This window comes from Meriones unguiculatus, chromosome X (assembly GCF_030254825.1).
Source record: "Meriones unguiculatus strain TT.TT164.6M chromosome X, Bangor_MerUng_6.1, whole genome shotgun sequence".
Lineage (NCBI taxonomy): Eukaryota > Metazoa > Chordata > Mammalia > Rodentia > Muridae > Meriones > Meriones unguiculatus.
In genome coordinates, this window is record NC_083369.1 from 66,217,158 (window position 1) to 66,236,816 (window position 19,659).

At 36.0% G+C, this 19,659-nt stretch overlaps 1 protein-coding gene across 2 annotated transcripts in view; it reads right to left on the reverse strand.

Moving 5' to 3' along the window:
- Positions 1 to 19,659, reverse strand: part of Ammecr1 (AMMECR nuclear protein 1) — a 169,179-nt gene that overhangs the window by 96,223 nt on the left and 53,297 nt on the right. The window contains exon 2 of one of the 2 annotated variants that reach the window (XM_060374996.1): positions 8,856 to 8,966. The exons of the other annotated variant lie outside the window; for it this stretch is intronic. Coding sequence (XP_060230979.1) covers positions 8,856 to 8,966 — 111 coding nt within the window. The remainder of the gene's footprint in view (positions 1 to 8,855; positions 8,967 to 19,659) is intronic. 2 annotated transcript variants of the gene reach the window in all.

Sequence of the window (19,659 nt, forward strand, 5' to 3'; positions counted from 1 at the left end):
CCACACCACTGTCTTTATTAAGTATCAGCCACTCCTGTATTCTGAAATAACATGCTATCGTCATGAATTGACATAAAAAATAGGAGTTGAGATTTCAAGAGTAATTTATATGCCAAAACTTAAGGATACCTTCATTGACCGAGATGACTGCATTCCTCCCTTCATCCTCATTCTCGGACACATAAAAGTATGTTTTTAAAATAAGCCTTTCTATAAAAAGCTACAAATCCACACAAATACTAGAAACTATTTTTATTCAATGAGACAAACACTACTACTTGAAAGTCTAAGCAATGAAAAGTAATAATTCATGTATTTCACCACCAACTTTTTCTTAATGACTACTTATCTGTGGATTTAAGGTCTACATCCTGCTTCTTGTTCAATATATTCTTTCTGGCTTTTCTCTAAAAGAGCCTGCTAGATGAGGGGGAAAGCTGTCTTATTCAGAGTTCCATACTGTAATAATTATGAAGTTTTCATACTTTCTAATTATGTATTTTTATAATTGGGAGAAAGTCATCAGATAATTTATAAAGCCTTCAATCTAAAACAAATTAAGCTTTCACTTCAGCAAACACTTTGACTATGACAAAATTTCAATTAGAAAATTAATTTATGAATCAAAATCCAGGGTAGATAGTTCATTTCAAAAGTTCCTGGTAAATTTTACGTAACTATTTTAAAAGGTTAATGGACTGAGATAGCTATCATTTATGAGAGTATTCAGGTATTTGCACAGCTGTTTCCTTAGTTTTTAAAATTATTTATTTATTTATTTATTAAATGTTATATTTATTATTTATTACCATTTATTCACTTAGAATCTCGGCTGTCTCCTACCAATCCAACCCTCCCTCCCTTTTCTCCCCCTATGCTCCTCACCTGGTCCACTAATAAGGGAGGTCTACCTCCCCTTCTATCTGACCCTAGCCTATCAGGAATCATTAGTACTGGCTGAATTGTCTTCCTTTGTGAGCTGGCAAATATTTTATGAAAGAAGAGGGAGATAGAAAGACCTGGAGGAGACAGAAACTCCAAAATATTTACTTATTTTTTTATTTATTACAATTTCTTTACTTTGTATCCCAGCTGTAGCCCCATCCCTCATCCCCTCCTAATCCCACCACCACTCCCTCTTTTTGAGATCAGGGATGGAGATACCTCCATAAGATCTGTTATTGTACAGGATTGTTTTAGTAATTCTGGGGTTTTTTGTTTTTCCATATGAAGTTGAGAATTATTCTTACATATTTTGTGAACAACTGTGTTGGTATTTTGATGGGAACTGCATTGAATCTGTAGATTGCTTTGGGCAGGATGGCTACTTTTACTAAGTTAAACCTACTGATCCATAAGCAGGGGAGATATTTCCATTTTTTATATCTTCTATTTCTTTCTTCAGAGACTTGAAGTTTCTTTCAAACAGGTCTTTCACTTGCTTGGTTAGAGTTACACCAAGGTACTTTATGTTATTAGTGGCTATTGTGAAGGGTGTTTTTTCCCTAATTTCTTTCTCAGCCCTTTTGTCTTTCGTATACAGGAGGGCTTCTGTTTTTGTGTTTGTGTGTGTTTTTGTTTGTTTGTTTGTTTTTAGTTAATTCTGTATCCAGCCACTTGGTTGAAGGTGTTTATCAGCTGAAGGAGTTCTCTGGTTGAAATTTTTGGGATCGTCGTGTATACTATCATATCATCTGCAAATAGTGATACTTTGACTTCTTTCCAATGTTTATCTCCTTGATCTCCTTCAACTGGACTTCAAGTACTATGTTAAGAGATATGGAAAGAGTGGACAGCCTTGCCTCGTCCCTGATTTCAGTGGGATTGATTTCAGTTTCTCTCTATTTAGTTTGATGTTGGCTAAAGGCCTGCTGTGTATTGCCTTTACTATGTGTAGGTACATGCCTTATATCCCTGATCTTTCCAAGACTTTAAACATGAATGGGTGTTGGATTTTATCAAATGCTTTTTCGGCATCTAAGGAGATGATCATGTGGTTTTTCTCCTTCAGTTTGTTTTCATGGTGGCCTACACTGATGGATTTCTGTATATTGAACCACTTGGTCATGGTGGATGATATCTTTTATGTGTTCTTGGATTTGGTCTGATTTATTGATGATTATTGCATCAATGTTCATAAGAGAGGTCTGAAGTTATCTTTTTGTTGGGACTTTTGTGGTTTAAGTATCAAGGCTTCATAGAATGAATTTGGTAATGTTCCTTCTATTTCTATTTTGTAGAATAATTTGAAGAGAATTTAGTCAGACTTCCTTGCAGGACTTGTAGAATTCTGCACTGAAACCAACTCTCCCTCTCCCTGTTTTTTGTTTTTTTTTTTTTTTTTTTTTAAGAGAGAGTTTTGGTGACTGTTTCTATTTCCTTAGGAGATACAGGGCTATTTAGTCTATTTAACTGATCTTGATTTAATTTTGGTAAATGGAATCTATCAAGAAAATCATCCATTTCATTTAGATTTTGATATTTGTGGCATATAAGCTTTTGTAATAAGACCTAATGATTGTTTTGATTTCCTCAGTGTCTGTTTGTTATATCCCCTTATCATTTATGATTTTGCTGTTTTAGATAGTTTCTCTCTGCCTTTTAGTTATTTTCGCTAAGGTTTTGTCTATCTCTTTGGTTTTCTCCAAGAACTAGCTCTTGGTCTTATTGTTTCTTTGAATTGTTAGTTTCTAATTGGTTTCATTAGTTTCAAATTAGTTTCATTGATTTCAGCTCTGAGTTTGATATTTTTCCAATAGTCTACTCCTCTTGGTTGTGTCTGCTTCTTTTTCCCCCTAGGTCTTTCAGGTGTGCCGTTAAGTTTCTTGTATGAGATGTCTCAAACTTTGTGGTATGAACTTTCCTTTTAGCACTGCTTTCATTGTGTCCTATAAGTTTGGGTAAGTTGTGCACTCATTTTCATTGAATTTTAGGAAGATTCTAATTTCTTTTTTCATTTCTTCCCTGACCAAGCTGTCATTGTGTATAGAGTTGTTTATTTTCCATTTGCATGTAGACTTTTGTTATTTCTGTTGTTGTTGAGCTTTGTTTGTTTCCTCTTTATGTGCCTCTAATAACTGGATAAGCATAGACTTGAGATCATTTTCCTGTGTTTCCAAAAACATAAATAGCCATTGATTTTTGGTGTTGCTAGTGAAGCCATAATGTCCTGATTTTCATTGGCCTCTAGTCATCTGCTTATCAGTAACCTTCACTGTTTGTTCCTGGAGCCTATACTGCAGACTGGGTCCATCTGTCTATGGAGTCTGAAGTGTTCTTCAGGAGGATGAGAGAGGTCCATAGGTTTGAGAGTTGATGTTGGTATTTCAGTTGTGGCTAAGTAAGGAAGGCCGCAGGTGCATGTGTGCAAGCACAGGAATGTGCGTGGAAGTGTGCCTTGAAGGACTGGGTGCTAATGCATGTAGATGCCTGGAAGGGTGGCATGTATGTGTAGGTTAGGGTGCTGGTCCAGTCTTCAGGCACAGTGCACATGTGCAGGTGCCCTAAATGGCTCAGTGGTCCACAGGCCTTTAGATATTGTGCTCCAAGTGCTCAAATCTGCCTGAGCTGCTCAAGGAATTTTCTAGGAATTCTTTGGCTGGACTCCAGTGAGAGACCCACAGAACAGGGGCTTCAATGTTGAGAATGCTGTCTCAGGGATCCCTATGTTACCCACAGCAGGTGTGTGGGTTGGAGGGATCCAATGTCTGGGCCCTAGTGTAGAGGGACCCCAGAACTGTGGCTCTGTAAGCACTCACTTGAAGGCTCACCCACTCGCTGGCACAGGGGAATATAGGGTTGTCGTCCCCCTCCCCATTCTCTACTCTCAGATTTGGGCCTACAGGGGCAAATAAAAGTGTAGGAGTTCAGTCAGTGGTGTCCACTGTTTTGCTGCTGCCTCCAGACAGGGAGGCCAGTACCGATGCAGCCTCTGCAGTCTCAGTCACAGAGCAGGGAGGCTTGAGTTTTGGGCAATGACAGCTGCTGCCATGTTAACTGGAAAGTGCAGATGGTCAAATGTTTGCCACTCTCAGATCCTGCAGACTTCCAACGGTGACCTGGATCCAAACTTTCCCAGCTCACTGGTTGTCTGCTCTAACCCATGAACCCTAAATGTCAATGTTCTGGCTTCAGCCGCCCCTCCACTCACCAGTTTCGGAGTTTTGGATCCTGTGCCCCTAAGATACAATGCACATTGGTTACTGTCATCTTGTTGACTCTGAATATCTGTTTTCATTGCAGCATTATTCAGAATGGCCAAAGGATATACACTAATCAAGGGTACACAGATGAACAAATGGAAACAAAAAACATCATAGATATCGACACTTAATCGGGAATGTTTTTCGGCTTTAAAAGGGGAAAAAAAAATGCCATATACTAGCTCACAAATAATCCATGAAGACATTATGCTTAGTCAAATAAGCCAGCCATGTGATGAGAAATAGGGACATTGAGTAGTCACTTCATACAGAAAATAAGTAGAAAAGTGTTTGCTATAGATTAGAAGGAATGAATGGGATGATCTTCTGATGGGTAAAGAATTCCAGTTGGGGAAGATTAAAAAAGTTCTTGAGATACAACAACATGAATGTATTTAAGATCACAGAAGTTCACATTTCAAAATGATAAAATATAATTTTAGTGGTGTAAGTTAAGGTCAGATGAAAAGGGAGGAGGTCCTCCCCTATCAGTGGACTTGGAAAGGGATAGGGAGAAGATGAGGGAGGGAGGGTGGAATTGGGAGGGAATGAGGGAGCAGGATACAGCTGGGATACAAAGTTAATAAACTGTTACTAATATGAAAATATAAAAATTTAATTAAAAATAAATAAATACTAAAACTCATGAAATAATAAAAAAAGAGTCGTATAAGTAAGCAGCATTCTAAAAAGTGGAATGTCTACACAATCACAGATGAAGACAACAAATAACTAGATATTCTATTTTTAACCCATCACTAAAATGTGGTTGATTCTATCACTCTATTTACTCCCTTGCTAACACCTCCCCAAGTTCCTAAGTTCATCTGATCCTCTATGTTCATTTGTGAGTTGTGGACTTTATAATAGGAAGACTAGACTCCAAAATTAATCACTACTTGATATGTTTAGAAATACTGAATTATTCTTGAAGTCTAGGCTATATTCCCAAAAATTATAATTTCCTATCTTAAAGTATTATTTTTATATAAGCATTTTTACAGTAACAATTCAAGTAAACTTTATTCATAACTCTTCACTAGAATCTTCAAAAATGTATTGTTCACTGACTTATTAAGTTCATAGTAATCTTCTTAGTTCATTATTTTCATGATGATGTTACAAATAAAACCAGAATAATAACTTTTATTTCCAAGGTCTTATTTTAATCTAACTTAATAAAGTTTCCACTAAGAGAACATATGACAGAGAATTCTGTGTATATGTTACAGTGTAAAGTATGTTCTTTGAATCCATGGCCTGAATCTGAATTTGAGTTCTACCACTTACTAACCAGATACAAGACTGAGTAAATTAGTTAAATTTTTCAATCTCCATTTCCTCGCTGTAAAAATGAAGATATTAATAACTCAGAGTCATAACAAACAATGTATAAAGGTCCTTACAGCAGCCTAATATATCTGTTTGAGTAAGCTGAGGATGAGAGAAGGGGTCATGGGGCTCCAGCACCTCACTGGTGAACTACTACTACTCGAGAATAAATGCTAGGGGAGGGGGAGTCATTGTCTTCTGTTGTGTACCCACTGCTGAAACCACCAATCTACAATACATATTTCCAGACTCATAGCCATACCAACAACCTAAATTCAGTGGGTCATAAACAAAACGGAGATGAGGATGTGAGAAAGGGACTTATAGGGATGGTGGGAGTTGACAGTGATGAGGAGATGAAAGAACGTGGGGTGAGTATATTCAGGATGCATTATATAAGACTGTCAAATAACAACTTTAATCAAAAATTATTTGCCTTTAAAAACTAATTCAAAATACGTTTCTCTAGACACATAAAAAAACAAACAAACACACACAGAAGTAGAGGTATGTAAGCACATTTTGGGGATTGAAAAGCATTATTACATTAAAATTTCTACAAAATGACTCCATACAGCTTGTAATTCTAAAATGAATTAATTTAAGATTTCTTTTTATGTCTTCCAAATATGTTAGATTGTATTGATACAATTATGGCAAGCAAACCAGATGTACATGGGTAATACATACAAAACACAAAATATGTATATATCCATGCATTCCTACTTAATGTACTATATACAATTTAAGGAAGCTGTACAGAAATACAAGGAAAAGGTAGAAAATTAAAAGGAAGTTCCCAATCACAAACCACAATGTGGTGAGTGTAAAAAAAGGTACACAAATACAGGCACATTTCAATTGTGTAAAAAAAAAAAAAATCACTCAGTTCACATTATTGTTGAGGGGAAAAACACCCAAAAGCTCAAAAAAAAAAAGGTGGATATTCTCATCTCCTAGTCAAAATAACTTCTCTAAACAAAATGAAGTTATTACCAGTTACCACTGCCACCAAATATTTGTAAAGTATGGCATACTTCATAATGGATTTTTTCCCCATAGTTTTACTTGAAAGTACAAAGAAACTATACAATAAGTTGCATGTGTGTAAACCTAACATACAATTTATAGCATTTGTAAAATTTCTTAACAGGCTTGTGTTTACAAAGTTCCTTGGAATCCTAGTTGCAAAAGACATTGGAGTAGAAGGATAAAAGGGGTCTGTAGTCAAATAAACTATAGTCTAGAAAATGCTGCATTATATAGTTTTCTAGATTTATAATAATACTTACACAAGGGTCTGAAACTTGCTGCAATGAAAGAGAGCTTTTTACATTTATCAACTGGTGTTAATGTTTCTCAAGTTCATCTGGCTACAGAACTCTTTCTCAGGAAATGTCAAGGAGCCAGTAACTTTGGGAAATGTATAATAAATCATCCATTATATTCAGTAAACACGCAATTTCATACATATCTGTTTCTCCAAAAAGTACTCACTTAAAGAATTTGATTAAGTACCCAAATGAATCTATCTTATTTCATGTTTAAACAGAAGTCCAAGGGTAGCATTTATTCAAGTTAGTGAGCTTGACTTCTCTCCAGAAGATGAGATAGATAGATTAGATAGATAGATAGATAGATAGATAGATAGATAGATAGATAGATAGATAGATAGATATGCAGACAGACAGACAGATGGACGGACATATAGATATTTGATCTCTCAGTTTTGTGCTGTTTAATCAAGTCCAAATACACTGTTTCTAATAGTTGGGAAGAGAAAATAAATGTACCCTTCCAAACTATTATATCTTTTTTCTTGTGATTCAGAAAAACTTGTGGCCATGAGCTACTGCATACCTTAAAACATGAGAATATTAATCTTACCGTTTTTTTCAATTATAGGTCAGAATTTACATAATTCTACAGTAAGATAATAAATTTTCATATTAATCCTGTAGTAAAATGTAATTGATTATTTCATTCTACTAATGTTCTCCCAACACCAATATTGAATGCATAGAAGAAAATACTAGAATTATTAGTTTACCTATGGAAGTCATACAATTTGCCTCAAGTATCAATAGTTAGCAAGGACCAATTTCTTTTTGTACCAGTTCTGTGTGGATTATTGCATATACTGTTAGACACACTAAAACATGAACAAAACCATGAAACACCTTTACTAACAGCTCATTATTTAAAACATTCTCTTCTTCTGAAATAATTTTGGAACAAAACTTGCTAGAAGTTGTTCTCTTAAAAATCAGATGGTGTGACAGATAGCTTTCTGTGTGTCTAGAAATTAAAGGCAAAGTCTTAAAAAGTTGATACATATATAAAACATTCCCTACACACAAAAAAAATTATAGAAAACTACGGAAAAAGAGGAAAGAAAGATTGCAATAGCCAGAGATCAAAGGTGATCCCTGCTAGACAGTTTCTTCAAAACACAACAGGCAAGGCTCACCTGTGAAATATTAACATTAAGGTCAGGACTTGCACAATCACAACACCAGCTGACACACCAAGGTGCTTGGGGAAGTTTTCACAAAGGGCCACTCCTAGATGAAAAGCTACAGGCAACTAATGATAAAAGAGGGGCAATGATTCTTCTCCAATAATGAGCCCTTTAATAGATAACCAGTGTCAGGGAAAATAAAGGGGGAGGGGGTGTGCGAGTAGTTGGAGGAAGACAAGATAAAAAAGAAAGAAAGAGTGTAATGGGGCACTTGTTAACTTTCTCATTGTGTTAGGGGAAACAAAATAAGCAAGCTACAATTAAGTTGAGGGTGAAGTGTGAATATGAAATGATTATGCTGCCAGGCTATGACATCACTTTCTTCATAGGATTTCTTTCGAAGTAGTAAAGTGCATAAAAGTATAGCAAAATGTGTAAAATGAAGAAAAAACAAGTATCCTTAAAAGGTCTAAACATGGAACAAATAAAGACTGTTAAGGTAGAAATAATACTTTTGGTAAGTTATGGACATTTAATCATTCCTTTTCAAATTATACATAGTAAGCCACTCACTAGAAAGAAAATATTTTAAAAACGAATGTCAAGATAAATGTCACCACAGCATTTTTTATATAATAATACATAGCAATAATACTTTATAAGAGAAGGTATCTGGATACCAAAAAGGGAAAATCTAACAAGAAATGAGAGAGGAATGTCAAAACTCTAATAAATTAAGAGGAGGTAAGTGTATTACGTTCAAGTATCATAGGGCAGTTTTTTTTTTTTTGTTTGTTTGTTTGTTTTTTTTTTTTTTTTTTTTTGTAAGGAGAAGTAAAGGAAACAAAATTGCTCTTCACCTGGTAAGTGTGTACTCCCTGAGTCCTGAATGCAAATTCATGGCAGAAAAAGTCCCTATGCATCCACGCAATCTTTTGTCTCGACCAATCTTCCATGTTACAAACAGTGGGCTGTAATGGAACATAAAACAGGGTAAATCAGTCAATTCAATAAAGGCAGCATTTACTGAATATTTGCCATATGCTAGGTTAGGTGCCTAAGACATAAAAATCAAAAGCCAAGCCCTCAAGCGGCTCAAGCTTTAGCTTAGTTATAGATTGCTTTGTGAACTGTGTTGAGTGTCTTTGTATGCTAGGTACCAAAATGAATATTTTAACAAAGTATGAATGATAATCCTCATCAACAGTTCTTGGTGACTGATATTAAGTTCCTGCAAACAGACCAAACATAGTAAAATATATTCTCAAACGTTGGTAATGTTGAATATAGAGCTTTACATCATCACAGATGTCTGCAGGATTCCCCATTTAAACTTGGGATCATTGACTGATTTGTAATTCTGACTTAGAAAATTTGGAGCAGGTAATCAACAACTTCATCAAATACCTTTTCTGAAAATACAGGGGCTACAAAAGATTAAAAGGCAGTCACTGGTTTGCAGGAAGGCAGCACAAAGGCAGACACATTCCCAGCTAACTAACATGAGGCAGATGAAAACAAGTACTATATACCATGCCCAAAATGCCATAAATTAACCTGTAGAGATAGAAAAACATTTCATCGGGCATGATGGGGCTTCAGTTTGTCCCAGGAAAATCAGGATAGTCCAACAGGTGAAATGTGGCTGCAAACATTAACCAGCAAATACCCTTAAACCAGAAATTTTAATTTTTACACAAAAGGTTTTATATAATACGTGGTAGACAAAATGTTGATGAGTATGGTAAACAATTGGGTTCTGCAGGAAACCAATGGCAGTTTCAACTAATGATTACGTCTGAAAACAATTATGTTCAAGATAGAAATATCTTTATACAATTTGTACACTTTAGGACATTTTGCAAAAATTTAAATACAGCACAGGTAAGGTGGTCTTTATTACTATGAATATTCACAGTAATAGTGGTATAACATTCTGATTTCTAAAATATTTAAACGTGGGGGAAATATATCATATTTGATCTATTTCTCATTATTCATTAGTGAGTTAAAGAACATTTTCTCTTTAAATGATCTTTAAAGATCATTTCTATAGTTTATTACTAGAAAAATGTTCTTATGAGGCCAGGCAGTGGTGGCACACACCTTTAATCCCAGGCCTTAGGAGGCAGAAACAGGCAGATCTCTGTGAGTTTGAGGTCAGCTTGTCTACAGAGCAAGTTCCAGGGCAGCCAAGGCTATGCAGAGAAACCATGTCTTGAAAAACTAACCAAACAAACAAAAACAAAAACAAAAAGAAAGCTTCAGTATCTTCATGACACAGGGCAACAGGATATTTGGGAGCAGTTCTGGTAGCAGTTCTGGTAAAAATCCAGTATTGAAAATATAGCAAAGCCATCTAAAGAAACTAATCAAGAGAGAGGACCCTGACTAAAATGCTCAATCCCCATCCCAAAAGGCAAAGAAGAAGGACATCAGAGGAGGAAGAAAACAGGAAACAGGTTGGGAACCTGCCACAGAGGGCCTCTAAAAGGCTTTGCCTGCAGACTATCAAAGCAGACACTGAGACTTATGGCCAACTGTTGGGCAGTGTGCATGGAATCCTATGGAAGAAGTGGGAAATAGTAAGATCTGGAGAGGACAGGAATTTCATAAGGAGAGCAACAGAACCAGAAATTTGAACACAAGGTCTTCCCAGAGACTCATACTCCAACCAAGTACCATGCATGGAGAAAACCTAGAACCCCTGCACAGACTTAGCCCTTGGCAGTTTAGTGCCCAAGTGGATTACATAGTAATAGGAAGAGGGACTGCCTCTGACATAATCTGATTGGCCTGCTCTTTGATCACCTCCCCCTGAGGGGGGAGCAGCCTTACCAGGCCACAGAAGATGACAATGCAGCCACTCCTGATGAGATCTGATAGACTAAGATCAGAAGGAAAGAGAGGAGGACCTCCCCTATCAGTGGACTTGGGGAGCGGCATCGGTGAAGAAGGGGGAGGGAGGGTGGGATCAGCAGGGGAGGAGGGAGAGGCTTATGGGGGGATACAAAGTGAATAAAGTGTAATTAATAAAATGTAAAAAAATTTAAAAAGAAAGAAAATGTAGCAAAGCCAGAATCCACAAACCAGACCAATGACTCACTGCAATGAACAGTTGCAAGTAAAGAAGTGTGGATAAAAAGGTATACTGTGGGATACACTGCAGCTTCCACAGTGTGATTTGATTGTTTTTCTATTTTTGTGGTGTTTTCTTTTGTGGGGAAGGTTGCTAGGGTGGAGGGTTGAAACAAAGGAATGGGGTGCATGATGTGAAATTCATTAAAAAAAGTCAATAAAAATTTGGGAGACAAGACAGTCAGTTAATGCAGGTTAATCATCCACCTCAAACAATTAAACTATTACAAGTTTTGACTGATAGACACAATGGCAGACTGAGTCCCAAAGAAAACACCACCAGACAAACTAGGCCTCACTATGAAAAGTTCCTTTCTCCACAAACACAGTGTTCAATAGTACTAAAAATATTACAGCAGTATCTAGGCAAAGGTGGCATTCAGTCACTGGATGACCTACACTAAAGATAATAAAGGAAACAAAACAAAACAAAACAAAAATGACAGCCCAAATAATCTGTTTTCTAGATGTTCTGTGCTAAATATAATCAAACATTTGAAAATTTTCTTCTAAATTCTTTTGATTTGCAGCGTATAAGAAGACAAGAATTAGATGGGGTTACACTATCACCAACTTTCTAATTACTCAGAAAAACACTAGTATCATAAGATTTATACATTTTTTGTTTTTGTTTTTGTTTTTCTAGACAGGATTCCTCTGTGTAGCCTTGAATGTCCTGGACTTGCTTTGAAGAACAGGCTGGGCTCAAACTCACAGACATATGCCTGCCTCTGCTTTCCCAAGTGCTGGGATTACAGGTTTGCACCACTGCGCCTAGATGATTATGAATTCTTTAATATAAATTTAACCTCTTTATTCTTCTATTTTCCAACTTGGTGTAGTCCATATCGGCATCCACTCCTATACAACAAGATCATCCATCTTCTCTCGTCACATTGAATAGACAACATCCCTACATAAGAAAGGTCCTGACAGCTTTGACAGCTTCAGATCCTGTAATACATATAAAGCCATGTTTTCAATGTACCTTGTTGACTCTTCAACAATAAAGACCTACCTACATTGTATATTCTTATCACCAGTGATTTAAGAAACCAAAAAGTGACAGTAAATTTGTTTCTTCCAAAACACATTAAATGGAAAGCATTTAAAAGTGATATACCTTCAATTATTTATCCCACTAGAATACATACATATGTCATTTTTATTATAATCACATCTTCTTCAGGCAATATTTAAAATATAAAGGTAAATAGAAGAACTACACATACTGAACACTACATATTAAACTATGAAATATAATAGAAGGAATTCAACCACATGGTAGGCAAAATTACATGTGGTATCTTATAATGCTATGCTCACTCTTTGGGAAATTGTTAATATATGGCTAAGGGTGCTACAAGATTGCATTTTTGCAAGACATCCTGGGAAGCAAAGGATACTCAAAACATGGGGATGTAAAATTGCACAGGAGATTGGTAGTCTGACACCAGCCTTTAGAACTTGCTGTGGTCTCTTCCAGATTGAGAATTCTTTGAATTTTTGGCATTATTGAGTATATGTTGTTAAGAGTCCTCATAACAGGTAAATTATCTGTTATTTCTTATTTCTTACCTGCCCTAGGCAATATCTACTTTGTGAGTTAAGACTGCAGTAAAGTATCTGTCAAAAATGATAGGGAATGTGAACCCTACTAAGTTAAAGATAGATGTTTGAAGATATAAGAATTCAGACTTTTAGTAGACAAAAAATAAACAAACAAAGAAACAAACAAAAACCTTTCCTTAAACGTCTGGGTCTCTGATTTATCACTTACAAATGCACATCCAGTACCCTTTATCTTGAAAAAAGTGTTCACAGACTTAAAAATAAGGTGTCTAAAATCATCTTTAATGGGAAAAAATAATCGAGGCAGATAAGCATTTTAAAATAGATTGATACAAAACAAACCATGGAGCCCAAAAGATAGCATCATTGACATAACAATGACTCTGTACAGGCCAATGGCTACAATGCCTACAGGATTATCTAAAAATATCAACAACATGTTTTCACACCAAACAGAGGGAAAGAACTGGAGATTTCATTCTTGAGTATAATATCAAAACATGCATGAGTTCACCAAAGTATGTAAGCTAAGCCATCAACATAAGCAGAATCAGATCAAAGGGAAAAAGCCTCTGCTGAGAGGAGCTATTCAAATAACAAGGAAATAAGGAAAAAAGTTCATAGTAAGACAGAGATTGAATATTTTTGGAAAATGCTTTATGCCATATGGTTTAAGGCCACCTACATACATTCAAAAAAATACTACAAGCTACAAAAAGACTCAAAATGAGCTAAAATATTAAGGGAAATATTTATCTAAGGATAATCAGATGCAGCCTTTAAAGGAATTATCCTACTTCTGAACATTTCGTACCAGTATGTTCTGAAAAATCTTTGAAGGAAAGTAAAGCCCATTTTTCCCAAGCCTGTACATAGAAAAAGGAAGAAACCACCTAATCTAGGTGAATCCTCTTGCCAACTGGCATCCAGTACTATCAGGTCAGAAGTGGCCCTCTGCAATGTAGCTATTATGGAACAATAATGATACAAAGAGCAATATAAATCTGCACAGGATTCTCTTAGTACAAATTTTATGCCAATTCCAACATCCTCTTCTGAAATGCTCTATTGATTTAAGCCACAATACATCAGAAATGTGTTTGTTGGACTGGAGTACGATTACTTGAGACAATGAGAAAGATGTATTTACTTAACAATAGTGTAGCTCAAAGCCTACCTCTCCTTCTGAAACAACAGAAAATGAGAAGTTAAAAATATGCAGTCCATGTTGAGCTCTCAGTTCTCTTGTTTAGAATGAAGCTTACAGGCAGTAACAACACATGATATAAAGCATTCCTACTTGCTACTGGCACTCAACAAGATTAATTTAAGGTTAGATTAAAACAAAAAGTGAGAAGCCTTGTATCTTAGTTTGTTTCTGACACCACCAAATAATGATTGTCAAGTGTACCTGGCCACATCAGCAACTTAGTTCAAAAATTTAATTATGTGCCTCATACCATGCACCTAAACTCTGGGATCTAGAAAGCTTACATAAAAACAAAAATGATGGTGCCTTCTTTCCACCACCAAGTTAAGACATTTCTCTTCCGATTTCAAGGAAAAGGAATTGTTTGTTTCCTTCCCAAGCCATATAAATTGTAGGTTTCATGAGCACAAAACAGGCCCAATATCATTACATGGTGAATTAGTCACCAGGGCTGCAATGATAATTGGTGTATCGTTAAAGATCATATCAATAATTATCTATAATTGCCCAAAGAAACTGTTCTTATAGATTAGGAGCTACAAACCCCATGATCCAGGTTATGTAGAGTTTGGTTGTTGGAGAGAGCCCTCTTCCAGGTTTTTAGAAAGCTACTTTGTCCTTATATGCCATTTCCCATGAGCATATTGGGGTGGCATCGTCAAGGTAGTAAATATAGCTGTAAATTACCACAGAATAGGATCATTTTATGGATAACAAACAGTTAACTACATAGAGTAGAAGAAGGGGAAGTCTCCTCCAATTCCTTCTCTGTCTTTGTTCAGGAGTAAAACATTAGCTGAAAAGATGACAGGATGCCCGTCCTAACACTGTTACCTTTTAATGCCGTTCCTCATGTTATGATGATGCGCAACCATATAATTATTTTTGTTGCTACTGCATAACTATTACTTTTCTACTGGTTTGAATGATAATGTAAATATCTGTGTTTTCTGATGGTCTTAGGTGAGCCACATGTTGAGAACCACTGATCTAGAAAGACCAGCACCAATTTACAAGTTCTTACACTGTTCCTGTTAGAAACCCATATCAAAGCCTACCATTTCTTCCTTGACTTCTTACAAATACAAGGATGCTTTACCAACAGCCTTTATAACTATCTCCCTCCTTCTCATTTCATGGTCTCCTGTTATTTAGCAGCTTTTGTGAAATCCAGCTTTTCTGTCTCATTCTCTACAAACTGTTCTCAAAATGAAAATATCTACTTACACTTGCTGAAAGATTATTAAGCTAGGATTGGGATCGGATGATTTAATTATATAATTTACATTATAGAATGAATAATATTTAAGCTCCAGATAATCTGAATTTCAAATCAATTGGCAATGAGGAGAAAATTGGCAACACTGGAGGAGTCAGGGAAGACAAAGTAAGGTTCAAATGCACTGTCTATAACATTTATTATAAATGAAAATATTCTTAGCATGTGTGCGCGCGCACACACACACACACACACACAACACACCATACCATTTTACTACACCCCTCCCCCCTCCTTAAACCTTTGTATGCAGCCTGTACCTCCTGGTTCCTGGGAAACTAAGATGATAAAGATAGACAGCATGAAGAGAAGAGTATAAAACATCAAAAATACCTAAGATTGAGAATCAAGAATTAACATATTCTAATACGTTTTTTGTTTGGTTTTCACAGAAATAAAACAATAGCAGCACTCTACGCTTTTCTCCCACTTTCATATTTCTAATTTAGTTGGTAAGTGCCAGGGGAAAATAGGTAAAGTCTAACAGAGGATTAGGAAAGCTAAATTCTCTTTATAAATAAAACTAATCACCACTGACATGCAGTCACCCCAATCAGAAGCATACTTTCAGAGATTACCATGATTCTGCCTAATTTTAAACTGAAGGAACCATTTCTTCTCCTCAACAAGACTAAATCAACCATTTTCAGCAAAGTGCTTTAAAAATTCAGTTTCACAAAGAAAACAATTCAAAGAATCAATGAAACCAAAAGCTGGTTCTTTGAGAAAATCAAGAAGATAGATAAGCCCTTAGCCAAACTAACTAAAAGGTAGAGAGACATTATCCAAATCAACAAAATCAAAAATGAAAAGGGAGACATAACAACAGACACTGAGGAAATCCAAGCAATCATTAGGTCTTACTTCAAAAGCCTATATGCCACAAAATATGAAAATCTAAATGAAATGGACAATTTTTTAATTTATTTTTATTTATTTACATTTTTTTATTTTTGAGTATTTTTTTATATACCAGTTGCTCAGAACAGCTCTAATAGTGGGCATTTTCAGCTGTATATGATAATAGCAGCCTTGTGATTTTCCAGGGTCACTCAACTAGCTGGCATGATCAAGAAGTTTGTCTGATTTGAGGGTTTATGTTTCTAATCAGGATGCTGTAGAATTGAGATTGCCCTGCTGAGGACCTTATGTAGTAGTTTATATTTACTACAGATCCTGGCCTACTTTGTGGTTCTTAAAAATGGACCACCTTGAAGATGGACCATTGAAGGCCTATGGGCATTTACAATTTTCATTTGGTTCCTAGGTGTTGTGGCAAATCCAAGGCATTCTTTGAGCAATTTTCACTTTATCAGTTTGTTTTCAGTTAGTATTGTTTCAGCTCCAGGCTTGCAGGCATGTGTGTGTGTTTGTGTGTGTGTGTGTGTACGTGCATGGTATGTGTGTATATGTTGTGTAATTTGTATGTATGTGTACACAAGTGGTATGTGTGTATGTGTTGTGTTGTGTGTATGTATGTACGTATTGTATTTGGTGTATTTATGTAGTGTGTATGTGCACATGTGGTGGATGTATGTGTGTGTACAACTTAGAAAGTGAACAAATACTGATGATCAGAATTTTCCTTATCTCCTTTTCAAGAAGATATCCTAGATCTTTATACTAAGGTCAAGCTGAGACAAGCACTTCTCATAGTGATTTCTACTTACCAACACTGAATCAAGACCAGTTAAATAAATTAAATAGTCCTATATCCACTAAGGAAATAGAAGCTGTCATCAAAAGTCTCCCATCCAAAGAAAAGCCCAGGGTCAGATGGTTTCAGCACAGAATTCTACCAGACCTTCAAAGAAGAGCTAACATCAATACTCTTCAAAGTATTCCAAAAAATAGAAACAGAAGGAATATTACTAAACTCATTCTATGAAGCCACAGTTACCTTGATTCCTAAACCTCACAAAGACACAACAAAGAGAATTTCAGTTCAAGCTCCCTTATGAACATTGACAGAAAAATACTCAACAAAATACTGACAAACTGAATCAAAGAATACATCAAAGATATCATTCATTATGACCAAGTAGGGGTGGCTCAATATACAGAAATCCATCAATGTAATCTACCATATAAAAAAATGAAAGAAAAAAAAATCACATGATCATCTCCTTAGATGCTGAAAAAGCATTTGACAAAATCCAACACAATTCATGTTTATAGTCTTGGAGAGATCATGTGATTTTTTTCCCCCTTTCAATTTGTTTATATGGTGTCTGTAATTCCAGTTCCAGGAGATCTGATACCCTCACAGACATACATTCAGACAGAACACCAATGTACATATAATAAAAAAATAAATTATTAAAAATTGTGGTTCAGAGCTAAACAGAATTCTCAATTGATGAATATCGAATAGCAGAGAAACACTAAAAGAAATGCTCAATGTCCTTAGTCATCAGGGAAATGCAAATCAAAACTACCATCTTACACACATCAGAATGGCTAAGATAAGAAACTCAAGTGACAATACATGCTGAAGAGGATGTGGAGAAAGGGGAACCCTCCTCCACTGCTGGTGGAATGTAAACTTGTACAACCACTTTGGAAATGAATCTGGCACTTTCTTAGAAAATTGGGAATAGTGCCACCTCAAGATCCAGCCCATTCCTAGCCATATACCCAAAATATGCTCAAGTACACAACAAGGTCATTTGCTCAACCATGTTCACAGCAGCTCTGTTCGTAAAATCCAGAACCTGGAAACAACCCTGATGTCCCTCAAAGGAGGAATGGATACAGAAATTGTGGTACATTTATACAATGGAATACAACTCAGCAATTAAAAACAAGGAAATCACGAAATTTGCAGGCAAATGGTGGGAACTAGAAAAGATCATCTTGAGTGAATGAGGTATTCCAGAAGCAGAAAGACACACATGGTAAATTCTCACTTATTAGTGGATATTACACATATAATATAGGTTAAAGATACTAAAATATGTACAACTAAAGAAGCTTAGCAATAAGGAAGAACCTGGGTAAGATGCTCAATCCTCATTCAGAAAGGCAAACGGGGGTGGTCATCGGAAGAGGGAGAAAACAGGGAACAGGACAGGAGCCTACCCACAGAGGGCCTCTGAAAGACTCTACCTAGCAGAATATTGAAACAGATGCTGAGACTCATAGCCAAACTTTAGGCAGAGTACAGGGAATCTTATGAAAGGGGGAGATAGAAACACCTGGAGGGGACATGAGCTCCACAAGGAGAGCAACAGAACCAAAAAATCTGGGCACAAGGATCTTTTCTGAGACTGATACTCCAACCAAGGACCACCATGCATGGAGATATCCTAGAACCCGTGCACATATGTATCCCATGGCAGCTCAGTGCCCAAGTGGGTTCTCTAGTAAGGAGAACATGAACTCAGTGGCTGGCCCTTTGATTACCTTACCAGGCCACAGAGGAAAACAATGCAGCCTGTCCTGATGAGACCAGATAGGGTCAGATGGAAGGTGATGAGGACCTCCTTTGTCAGTGGACTTGAAGAGGAGCATTGGAGGAGAAGAGAGAGGGAGCTACATCTGGGATACAAAGTGGGTAAATTATATTAATAAAATTTTTTTAAATTAAAAAATTATAAAGATCACTTAAAAAAATTCAGTTTCAGGTGAACAGGCCATCTTAGTTTTTATTATAGTCCAAATTTGATAAGAATGATTTCCTAGCCTGGAAAAAATAATATGTCTGTACACATTTTCTTTTCCTAATTTATACTGCAGTGGCCATTGAATACATGGCAACATTCTGAAAATGGACTGGCTATTGTTTCATGACAAGAGAACAAACCACAAATTCTTATTACTTGGGTATCTAATTCACTAATTTTAGGTGACAATTTACTACAGACTTCAAAAATGAAATAATTTCCATTTGAATTTCCAGTTCCAAAATCATTTTTCTCAAAGAGCTTTAAAAGCTTATGACTCAGTTTTTGTTATGAAAAGGGTCATTTTAATATGAAACAGACCAAGCAAAAAGGGACTTTATTATTCATATCTGAAGATTCTTCAGCATTTACAAAACTATGAAAACAAAATTAGATCCAGAAATTTTAGAATGAACAGAAATGAACACAATTAATAGATTGTCTCCTCTTACTTTCTTCTACTATTAAAGATTTTAATGGGGCCTCACTTTGGTACTTTCCTGTGAATGAGTATGTAGCACAATCAGGGAAGGCATCACACTATAAATAAAACAACAGAAAAAGCTAAGGAATTTAATTTTTAGACCTATATTCTATATCCTCATCTAGTGATCTCTCCTTTACTATCTTGTCCGTGCTGTGGAGCCCACTCAGAAGAAATGGGTCAATAGAAAATAAATATGCTGATTAATTTAAGCACTAATATAAAAGGTGGAAAATCATTTAACTGTCTTCATTCTAGATTTTATCTTGTTTCTCATTCCATGGAGATCTGATGAAATGCGTCAGACTAGTAAAAA